Source organism: Callionymus lyra, chromosome 1, assembly GCF_982586985.1.
Source record: "Callionymus lyra chromosome 1, fCalLyr1.hap1.1, whole genome shotgun sequence".
Lineage (NCBI taxonomy): Eukaryota > Metazoa > Chordata > Actinopteri > Syngnathiformes > Callionymidae > Callionymus > Callionymus lyra.
In genome coordinates this window covers 21,060,082-21,072,265 of record NC_141818.1, presented here as the reverse complement: position 1 = coordinate 21,072,265, position 12,184 = coordinate 21,060,082, and the positions used below count along the sequence as shown (strand labels likewise).

The 12,184-nt window shown below is 38.5% G+C and overlaps 1 protein-coding gene across 5 annotated transcripts in view; it reads right to left on the bottom strand.

Annotated features, from left to right (window-relative positions):
- Positions 1-12,184, bottom strand: part of arvcfb (ARVCF delta catenin family member b) — a 187,688-nt gene that overhangs the window by 96,559 nt on the left and 78,945 nt on the right. Inside the window, exon 1 of one of the 5 annotated variants that reach the window (XM_087796735.1) lies at positions 10,635-10,874. The exons of the other annotated variants lie outside the window; for them this stretch is intronic. Within the exon in view, the coding sequence (XP_087652861.1) occupies positions 10,635-10,655 (21 nt within the window). The 5' untranslated portion in view covers positions 10,656-10,874. Of the gene's footprint in view, positions 1-10,634; positions 10,875-12,184 lie in introns of those variants that run through there. 5 annotated transcript variants of the gene reach the window in all.

Genomic DNA, 12,184 nt, shown 5'->3' with positions numbered 1-12,184 from the left:
GGTGTTGGCTACGTATGCAGCAGAGGTTCATTAGATAGCTCAATAGAGCTGAGTCGGAATGTGTGAGGAGGCGCATCAGTGCATTGTTCACCATGGGTTCCTCTGGGAAATTGGATGAGCAAGTATCAGGAGAAGATGAGTAGATGAGTAACAATGCTCAGCCACATTCACATGTAATAGCGTATGACAGGTTGTCCAGAGCTGGAAAGCCTCTATTGTAGGAGCCATTCAACTGTGGAAACTGTTGCCCGAATAGAAAACCCCCAGCACAAAGATTTTTAGAAATGTATTAATCTTTTCCCATCATTTCACATTTGGCTGAACTTTTAGCACTAGTGAGTGTAGCGCAAAGTTTGTGTTGCAAGGCTTGTAGCAAGTGTGGTCAACTAACAGCGGTTTGGACTTTCCCTATTTTCTGCACTTTCCCTCCCTGTAGCTTTCTTTCATTTCTCTGGATCTCTGCCATCGGCGGTTACTATTGTGTGTTAAAAACATAGAACAGCATCATAATGAAGTCCTGTGCCTCATCAGTGGCCGACAACTGTCAGTAGGTCAGCAACTGCCAGTGTCAAACTCTCAACAGGCTTTGAGACGGAGCCAAGAGTAAGCAATAAACAGATCTCCTTGCTGTTGCTTATTTTGAGCCAACTAGGACCTTGGAACTGCGGTAGGTATCTGATAGTAGTTACACAAAAAAGCCTTTAAATGTATGTTTAACTTGAATTTTCTAACATTTTTTATTTTAAAGGGACCCTGGAGTTTTTTTATTTTCCTTAGCAACACATACCCATACATTAGCTTCCTATCAAAACAACAATGTAAATGTTAACATTTTTCCCAAAAAAAGTTAGTTAGTTAAATTTTTAAAATTGGAAAAGGACTTCATGAACTAATAGCCCATAATCTTTTGTATATGTGTATTATTTTTAGTCATAGTTAAAATTATTGAAAAATAAATGACCAATGTTTCATCAAAAAAGAACATTAAAGCAAAAACTCTGTTTTGGCTGGGGAAGTTTTTTATATAAAAACTAAAAAAACATGTAACAACTCTAACTTGCATTCATTTTGAAAAAAACACATGTTTAATACTATTATGATGATTATGATGTGTTCATCTGTGGGAGTAGTATCTTAAATTCAATGGTGATGGTGCTCAATTTTGTTGTTTTTTTAACTATAAAGTACTGTTTGTATAAAATGTTTGCTGCAGAGAAAAGGTTTCGGTGACATTTCCTCTTGTTAATACAGTCATAAGCCCTTTGAAAACATTGCAACACATAAGACTCTTTTAACTTCTGAAAACAATGAAGGAAGTATGGCCAGATACAAACGGCTAATGCTATTAAGGTTTTAAGACCGAACGTGTCAGATAACACCTACCACTGCGATGACGGCGTACTTCACACCAAATAAAGTAGCGATGCCTTATTGACGGCCCTCACAGTGCCACATGTCACTGTAATCTAAAAGGTCAGATGACACTGAAGAGCCTTGCTAAAGAGCTGTCATAGGGAATCATTAATCCCAAAAGACAGCCTGAGACAGATGGTGCGATGATGGCTGATCGATGTTGTCCACCACGACTGCGGCCGAAAGGCAGGAAGTGGGCTAATCCCCTGAAGAAAGTTCCAGACTAAACACGCAAAGAGCCGCCTTTCTATGCCCCGGCCCCCTCGCTAACACTGCCTGGTACAATGTGGAGGTTTCTGAAGGGGGATAGAAAGACATGGAGAGTGTTTGCTTCATCATTTCTGGTTGAGGGAAGCTTCATGAGGACTTTGACCTTCCCCCTCGGGGCCCCTATAAGAGGTCCCCAGCTGCACGATTGGGAAGGTGGAGCCTATATGGGCTTTACATGACAGTCAAAGAAGTGCAAGGTCTTTTCAAAGGCCTGCAGGAGAAGAGCCTTGGAGAAGGTGCTCTGCTCTAGTCGGCCACTTTTAGAAGACCCATTCAGGAAACTGACGATCGCTAGCAAACATGTGTATCCTTTTAGCAGGATTTGTAATTCGTAAATACATTATTTTGTAAGTATGACCACAGCTTTTCTCTGAGGTGGGTGAGGGGATGGATTTGTGGTTGATGGTGTCACTAATCTCTGGATCAATACACTCAAACTGGAGGAATATTCAGCCTTTTAGAAGAGAGATCCAGTTTCTTACATTGACATTTTAGACAAATGTGGAATGTAAAATTAATACAATTTAATAGTTCATTGTCATGGTTTTATGGCCCCATCTTCTGAAAGATACATTGTACTTATTTGTTTGAAGAATGAGTGTATATTTGCTGTACTGTCTCCAAGTCTAGTCTCAGTCTTTTGTATTTGCAAGAAGCAGGTGCTTAACTTGGTAAATAGTCAGCTTGAATCAACACAGTGGAAGTCACGCATGACTAACATCAAATGAACTTGGATCGTTCTTAGGAGGACATATGCCAAAACAAAGTCTCGTTTTTAAGTTCATTTAAGTTAAAGTTGGGTCTTTTTTTTGTACTTTTAGTTTTCAACTAATTAATCGCACGGAAAGCCTCACATGTTTTTTCAATTATTACCTTAATTGTTCACAAAAAATAAAAAGAAAATTACTATTAATGCTGCAAATACACAATGAGTTGTCTCATTGATCAATGTCTGTCCATTAAAATAAGTGTCAGTTGCAGCCCTTACCATGATTTAATAACACTAGTATTAGTGTATAAGAAGGTCGCACAATAATTGCCCCCTCAGGGTTGCTCCCAGCACAGTTCAATTGAATGCTTTATTTCTTCTGTTACTCTGCTGCAGCAGAGTTTCTCCTCGCTTACTCCGAGGCAGGTCGCTCTTATCCACCTGATCAAAACATGGCTCTTGTTGCTGGCCTTTAACATCCCAGATTAGCCGTGTTTATCTAACAATGTCAGGCAATGATGACTTCAACCTTTCCTGGTAAACAAGGCAGGCACTTACAAACGTCTGGAGAAAGAAAAACAAGTAAATAAACCAAGAAAATACTGGGCAGTTCTATGAAATTCTTTACACATTCAAGCAGCAAATTTGTGTTTTCTGTGTTTAATGCTTACTTGGTTCACAGTCACTTTCTCAAAGGGCTACACATTTAGTTTGAAACTGCAACTGCTTGGTTAAAAAGACGTGTTCCGAAGTTAAAGGGCTAGGAGCGAGTATTAAAGAAGAAGATGTCGAACAAAAGTGGCATCCATGCAGTCAGGGATTAGGTGGTTTGATAAAGAGCATGCCCAGACGGTGAACTGGCCCTCCTCCACATACCCGTCCAAAATCTGTTTTCAGGGCCTGGTCTGAACCAACAACCAAGTTTTCTGAGCAGCGTCCATGAGGACTGGACAACTGCCACATCACGTGGGTGTCCCATGCAACAATTCAAAGCTTAGAAAACGACTATTCGCTCTCTTGTTTGAAATATAACACAAGCAAAACTACTTATTTATCAAATCTATCAAATACTTTGTATATGCCGAGAAAAATATGAATCATTTTCACTAATGCGTTTTTGTTTTCTACCCAATACTATTGCCCCACATTTATTTTAGCTAAATTCAATAGCTTTTTCAACATGTAAACCATCATTGTTACATACATTAAAAGAATAAAGTTCTGCAGTTCTCTCTAACGAAACCCTAAACACCACAAAAAAACATATCACTGTCAACAGTTCCTTCCTACAATATTTGATTTAAGTTAATGAATTCCTTCAGCTGGACAACTTGTTATCATTATTCACAATATCTAAGTATAAGACCAACAATCAAGCTGCAAATAATTCCTATTAATAAAAACATCCTCAACTGCTAAAGTTAGCATCAATCTTGGCATCTGTGTGTCAGGCCGAAGATAGAATTAGTTTACTATAAAATCAGAAAACAGTGTTAATAAATCATAAGTTCATCCATGACAATACCTTGAATCTTACAAGTCATGAAGTGATTTTATATACAAGCATTTTTCCAGCCATAATACACAACAACAACACAATGGGACTGTGCACAAAACCGATAACTATTACAATCTGTGTGGAGTGTTTACTGAAGGCAACAAAACTCCCTGGAGTTACTTTACAAAATTGCTTGAGCTCACAGACTTAACGTGGAGCATTGACGTGTTTGCAGAAGCCTGAATTACAGCCATGCCTACACAATTCAGACATTTTGCCCGATTCTGTGATAAAAGCCTGAGTGCAGAGCTGACTGGGTAAAAAGATTCAGCAGCTCTGGCAAGATAATAAGCTGCCATCTCATTAATTTGCTGCTTTTTCTCTACGATGCTGCTTCCAAACATAGCAGTGTGACAGCATCAATCTCCCTCTAACCCCCCACCGCTTTCCAATTTACTTTCAATTCCGCCGGCATGATGGGAAGAGCCGGGAAGTTGTCAGATGGTGGGTGAAATGCAGGCCTGCATTGTTCCCTCTACCCGTCGATGGTGCGGACTGATTGACGATTGGAAGCTATGGACGAGTGCCAAAAGATCATCCACCAAACACCCAAAAGTTGAATGTGCCGTTCACATGATACAGTACAAGTGCATACAGTGGGCTATATATACAGCCAGACCACAGCTTGCTGGGATCGAATCACATTTGCACATCATTCTTGCTGTTTGTTTTAACCCGCTTGAGGGACAGATGTCAGGAGTCGAGTTCCACCGAGGAGATCTGGTCCAAAGGCAACTTTGAAACATTAACTACAGTCGTAAATCTAGAGAAACCACTGTAATATTCCTGATCCACCGACATGTCAGAGCTTTGCTTTGATCCTCATTTATTCCACCGTATATGTAATTATAACTTTATGTACCTCTGGTACTTGTGCACAAGTTTTCTTAATTCATTTTTTAATTCTACATTGTCACGTGAGTTTTGATTGGTGTTGCCAATTGCACAATAATCATTGTATTGTTCATCACAACGTACCTGCAAAATACACAAAATATTTGACAATTTTATATCTGTGTGGTTTCTTTCTGTTTATCTGATCTCATGTTTTTCACCTGCAACCTTCTTTCTCTGAGAAGTGACACATGAAGTTGCTAATGACTGACAGATGAGTTCAAACATGTGAATAATATATTACACTTGAAGCTCTACTTGGTAAAAACCTTTGTACGTTTGAAAATGAGTAGGAAGAAGCATTAGCATATTGAGTCTACTCCACTAGTACCTACCACTATATTATATCACTTCCTGTTCACCCTGCTTTTTGTTTTGTTTTTTAATACTCTCAAAAAAATTTCCCAAAAACACCTATACCATAACTGCTTGTTTCAAAATAAATACACTAAGTAACAAGTATGGCAAAAGTCTAAAAAACCTTGTTTGTCATAATTGTTTGGCAATATTTAGTTTGTATGTTGCATTATGTCCGTCTTTGAACCATGAACATAAATGTTAAGATACACTTACAATCCTCAGAATGCAGGAAAATAATCTGATGTACCACTAAAGTGTTTTTTAAATGTAAGGGATTATTTTGGGTGCGTGACCTGGATTATAGCGAGAGGGTTGTCATGTGAAGGGATGTATACGCTGCAGGCTCGTCGCGTGCAAATTCAATTTAGGTAACTTGAAACCTAAAGCTTGAATTGCTTCAAAAGCTCAGTGAGCATGTGTCTTGCCAAATGGGGAAAACAATCACATGTATGTTCAGATGGATTTGAGCAGTGTTTGGTTAATCTTTAATGTTGGACGAATCGGCCTCTGTTACTTCCTGTTGCGATGAAGAGCTATGGGAATGGTATGGCAACCATGGGGGGAATGGTCAGTATGGACAGGTTGCATGACCGAAAGACCATCTGCTTCAACCCTCCACCATATGATCCCCCTCCAATACCCCCTCACCTTCAAAACACAACAGCAAGACTAACCCCCCGCTCACGCCCCCTTTCACTGCTCTTCCCGTAAATGCCCTGTCGATGAAGCATTGACATGTTTCCGGTCACTGCCACGTCCGCCTTCTTCGTCGTTGACCTGCTAAACAATACGACTCCTCATGCTCTACATGTCTTCAAATATTGATCTTCCTCCAGGAGCCCGGGGAAACGACAGAAACCCGAAGCAGACAATGGTGGCTAGATCATATAGAAACAGTGAGAGAGGAAATAAAGATTCTTAGATTTATTCAAGGGGGGGAAGAAAAAAAAAAACCTCTTCCAAGAAAAAAGTGGAATTCAGTGGCTCCAGCTGAAAGCCCCGCTAGCTGTCAGGAATCTGGCAGTAACCCGCCGTCTGAAGACAAGACCTCCTTTGGTCTTTGGCTGAATCACTGACGAATTATTTTGCTATTCAAACGGGTCTTTCACGCTGCGGAGGGAAAGTAAAGTCTGTCTTTTTTTTTTGACAGACCTTAGCGAGATGATGGCTGTTGGGTTATTCATTATGTTTCCCTTCGTCTTTATGACTTCAGCACCGCAGAGGCTGGATTTCCAGGCTCTGGGCTTAACCCTGCCAGAGTGAAGTTCTGAAATAAAGGCTGAGTTATTTTTAACTCAGACAGACCCCCGCCCTGCAACCCCCCTCTCTAATTGAGGGCTGTTCAGTAATCTGCATTGGGTTAAAACTCATTTAGTGTAAGCTCTGCTGCAGCATTAAGACCAGGTCCGGGCAGATCAGTAGATCTCCTTACTCCACTGTAGCGTCTGTTTAAAATAATGTATCCAAATATGATAGTAACCTACCCTGTGTGTTTTACAGAACCTGTAGAATTATTCCTTCATATATTTTACACCAATGGTGCAGATTGACGAGTAACAGTGGTGAGTCGTTCTTGGTACGATAGCTAAGACATTCCCATACCAGAGTGGGGTTCTAATCCTTCCATTTAGTCCATACACATTAAACCAGAAAATCCGACACCATCCATACTGGAGGTGTGTATTGTATACAACTTTTGCGTTGCAGATTTTCCGGACCACCTGAATCTTGACGAAGTCGTAACTGTTTCATTTTTTTTTTTAAACCAAACCATGTCCAGAAATAGTATTTCAAAGTTGGGACTGTATCCTCCCGTCCTCAGTCATACTGGGATCTCGCAGGATTTCATTGTCTCTTTATCTAAGCCGGAAGTTAAGTTGCAACACAAAATTGAATTTATTGTAAACACACTTTGTTAAAATGAAAACCACTAACAGGCTATGGTAAACAATAAAATATGATTTGAAACAAAGAATTGATACAACGCTGTCGAATATCGATGCAGTTTATAACAATATATATTGCAATATGTATCCATTTCAATAGTTTCCAACACACCAATCCCTACCATGGGAGCTCCTTTCTGCAAAACATTTTTCCTATAGGTAGAAAGCAACTCTTTCACATTGAAACGAACCATAATGGATTGTTTTAACTGAGTAGGTTATTGTTCACGGTGTATAGATATTTCTATTAGAGTAATAAAACAAAAGTGGCTTGTGGCAGCAGTTTAACAACTTGAAAAAGTAATTGGTCCCATTTACGCAGCCTCAGAGGAATCAATTTCACATTAATTATGAAAGTGAACTCTGTAATGCTGATGGACCAACTTTCAGAAAGATATATTCCATGTGAGTGGTGAGCCAGAACTTTTCCTTTTATTGTTTTTTAGCCGCTACATGATAAAGAAACTTTCAGAAAAAAAGTAAACCTATGGATCAGTCCTGAAGAAGACTCTTCATACTTAATTCTAGCTATTATAAACTATAAAAAGTGTAAACGTCAATTATAAAAAATATGGATAGAATATATATAGAATATAGAATCACTTACTCAGCAGCTCCACAATTTAATTTTTTTTTACAAATTGTGTTTATTTGTATTGATAAAAAACATGAATTACTTTAAAGCTAGAGTTTAAGTCCCACTCAAGCCACTTATACTTAAATCGAGGCAAATAACTACCATGACATTTGGAATAGATCCAATTTATATTAAAATTATTAATATTTGAACCATATTGAACAATATCACCGTTTACCGCAATTGAAAAGCCCATAATGTTTCTCAATTTCTTGTCCTTAACATTAATTTCATCAATTATTTTAATGCTGTATTTAGTTTAATATTTTCATATCATCCTTTGTCATTTATGTCTGTCATATTTATTTGGAAATATCTTTTACTTCTTTTCCTACGACCTTAATAAAGCTATATATCAATAACCCAAATGTATTTTCATTTAGCATCGAATAACTCTTTAAAATAAATCCTGCTAAGGCTAAAAATATATCCTATAAATATCAGGACAACAAACAACAAAAGCAACACGACTGAATATTGTTGCAGTTGCTGCTAGAATGTGACACATTTGGAACTCTGTCATGTTTACTCCAGCACCAGCAGGTGCTCCCTCGCCGAGCAGCGTCCAGCTAAGTTGAAAAGGTCACCACGCCGGTTTGCCAACAACTATGCCAACCATTCCAGTCATCACGGCAAACGGGGGTAGGGGTGTCACGGACACAATCCGGACTCTGCCTCAGCCAATTTTGGAACAAATCTCGGGGGAACATTGTTGCATGATGTTGACAAGCGTTTTAAACTAGACACGATCAACAGCAGTGAGGCAAACATTTTAGAGAGCTCCACATATGTTTGTATTTTCATACATGTTGAACCAAGATTCACTTTAACAGTAATAACAGATGTATGTAACGAACATGATTCATTTGAAACTGGAAACTGAGGCAATGACTATGCGCTATAAAAAACTTTTAAACACTTTTTTGTAAGCACTAGAACAAGTACACAACTAAAGCCACTGGACAGTCCACAATAGTTGTGTTTCTTACTCTGAGTTGGTCTTAAGACTGAATTGAAATTTAAGAAGCCATGGGTCATTCAATGGAATTCCAATTCATGAGCTTACAAAAAAGTCTAGTACTAAATTTCCAAGCTTTTTCTAAAGGGGTCAAAACAGTTTTCGGATGTGTTGCTATTGAAAATACAAACAGTGGCAATTCCGGACTTTTCAGAAAGTCTTACTTATAATTAGCAGCTAACATTAATCGATTAATTAAGTAAGTAAGTCATTTTTATTTATATAGCGTTTTTCCAGACCATGGTCACAAAGCGCTTAAACAATCAAAACAATATTCAATTAAGTATAAACTTTAAAGGTAAAGATAAAACTGATAACACAACAGGAGTTCCAGAAAATCAAGGAAAACCCTGAACAAATAAAAACGTCTTAAGATGTTTCTTGAAGGAGTCAGTAGATCCATCAAGCGCAGAGAGAGAGGAAGATCGTTCCAAAGCTTAAATATAAGAAATATATAATAATAATAATAATACAATAATAATAATAATAATAATATATAAATACTATAGCTCAAGATTAATATTTTATTACGTTATATTTTTTATCATAAGAATCATGATTCATGCCCATCATGCAGTTTTAAAAACCACCCTGTAATGCTGACATATTTTGTATGTGACATCACAGACAGAAGACTAAAATTGTGGTAAATTTTCTAACGAAATATTTATTTACTCTCTTTTGGTAGTGATTTAACTAGTAAATAACTGAAATAAATATGAATGGATTCGCTAGTTTATCGAGCTGAAAACATAATATAGACATTTTGCTTCTGTTATTACTTTTAAAGATGAATCCCCCGCCCTATTTAAACTGCATATTCAACAACAACAACAAGTGAATCCTCATCCTCCTCTCTCTTCTCATCCGTTGGCACAAATCCACAGGGTCAACCCCACGAGTCACAGCAATGTAAGCAACCGTCTTTCCCAGACAGCTCTTTTTTTTCTTTTTTTTCAAACTCCATCCTAGCAGAAAAAACAATAACAAAGAGGTTAACCTTTCCCATGCATTTGCTTCTGGACGTCTGTCTTCCTTCTCTCTGGCTCTTAAGAAGTGCCAAGCTGGGTTTGTGATGGTGCCTGAGGATGCTCTTCAAACACAGGGAGATGTTGCCAGTTATGTATGCATGTCATGCCCTGCCACACACACCTCCACTGACACACTCAGCTCACAAAAGCACATTCCAGTGGTATCTCTGCAAGTGGAAGACAAAAGGGCTTTAATGCCAGGCATCACACACACACACACACACACACACACACACACACACACAATTGGCACCAGAGTCCAGGCTATAAATCCTAGTCTGCGTTCATTCAAAACCTGGCAGGCGATGACGAGGGACAAACTTTCTGTACTTCCATGATGGAAGTTCCATGATCACACACACACACACACACACACACCGGTCATTCTATACATGGCAGTGACATGTGTGAGTCCATGAATGTGTCAGGGACCTCGTAAGTCTTGGACTACAACACACACCAAACACGTCCAGAAACACGACTATTTACAGCCTGAAAAAGACTGCTAAGTGGTGCAAATGACTGGGAGAGCTGTCTTTCATATATCTGATGTCAGCCAGCTGCCACACACACCAAACACACACCTAACACACACCAAACACACACACACACACACACCCAACACACACCATTCTGAAGGACATCCACGCATTTCTTACTCGGTTTAAAAAATGTCTTCAATGAAGCAGGTGGATGAAAAAAAACAACCAAAAGCAACGAGCATGTAGAATGTAAAAGAAGGGAAGAAGGAGAGAAGGAGGAGAGAAGACGGAAGAAGAAGATGAGACTCACACTAACCTGTTTCACTTCGGCAGGCATGCTCCCCCCAAAAAAATCGCACCTACGTTCCACAAGAATTAGAAAACCTTTGGCAGGAAAAAAAGAGAGCAACGAGCTCCAAAATGTCGGGGGACTTGTTCTTCTTTTACAAACTCGCCAGGGGTTTTTACCCTCGTTTATTTACGCGGAGTTTTCCCTCCGAGGGCGCAGAGGAGCAGCTCAGACGCAGGCAGCCATCCTCTGACTGCTCCGTCAACGCACCGGCGCGCACATACAGACGGAGCAGGAAGCTCGCAGCGATCGATTTCAAAATAAAATAAGGACCGGCGATTTGGTTGTAGACCAGGCTTGATAATCATCACTAGAAGATGGAGAATATATGCATGACATGTAATCTGAAATTGCAATAACTTATTTCCGTTTGCTAGATAAGGCTAGAGCCACATGGACAAGGTACGGCCATGACTGTATTTATGCGGCTCTCATTACCATCTATAAACCTTAATAGCCGTTTTCTGTTCTCTTTCTTTTATCTGTTCTTTTTGGCGGTATTAATTCTGAAAATCGATATAAACTTAAAATAGCTAATGTAGATGTATTTTATGGTTGATATCACAGCAAAACCAAAATTCATCCAACTTGATTAATTTTGGTGTTTTCTTATAAATAATTTTTAAATAAAAAAAAAGGATCTTACCGATATTTAAAGAAAACTATTGGACAGTTATAAATAATTCAATCAAATAATATTAAAGTAAGCAGATGCGTAATAATACTGACATTGGAAGGTAAATATAGATATGTTAATTATAGATTCATTGTTAAAACAGATTTTTTAAGCTAAATAGGAATCCTGTGAATTGCTGCAATGCATTTTCTTAAAGACATCAACATATCAATAAATAAAATGAGTCTGACATTCCTAGCTTCAAATAAAGATAAAGAAAAAGAGACACTTTTTATTTAACCAAAGGAGAAAACGGAGAGACTAGTCTGAATTCTAATTCTTCTTCTTCTATGTTTTTCGGGGTCAGTCAAGGGTCATTTCAAGTTGGTCTCCTCCCCCTAAACCCTGACTTCTGCCTCCTATCGCTTCACACTTGTCCTCTTCATGTACTTATTAACCAAATGAATGAATACAATTGGCTGTCCATCACTTCTAAATGTACATGTTACCTTCATTCCTTGATCCAAAGGGTCTCAACTGAACGTTGAGATCACATATTAATGTCAGCTGCTGTATAAAGTGTGCTCTGACTTTAAAGAGAGCTGACATCAAATAGGAACAAACATCTTTTATTAACGCTGGAAATGTATAGCAAAAGATAAACATGACCGCTTAAATAAAAATTAAGAGACTAAGAATAATCATAGAGGATGCCAGACATCGGAATATTTTTTTTTCTGTTCATCCAAACATGTTTTGTTTAACAGAACGAGAGCTTTTATTTTGAAGCTCAATCCCCCTCACTTCCAGTGGATCCCTGGGTTTTTCACTCTAGACAGCATGAAGAAGAAGAAGAAGAAGAAAAAGCGTTCTCTCTCCTCCATAGAGATGCTGGATGCAT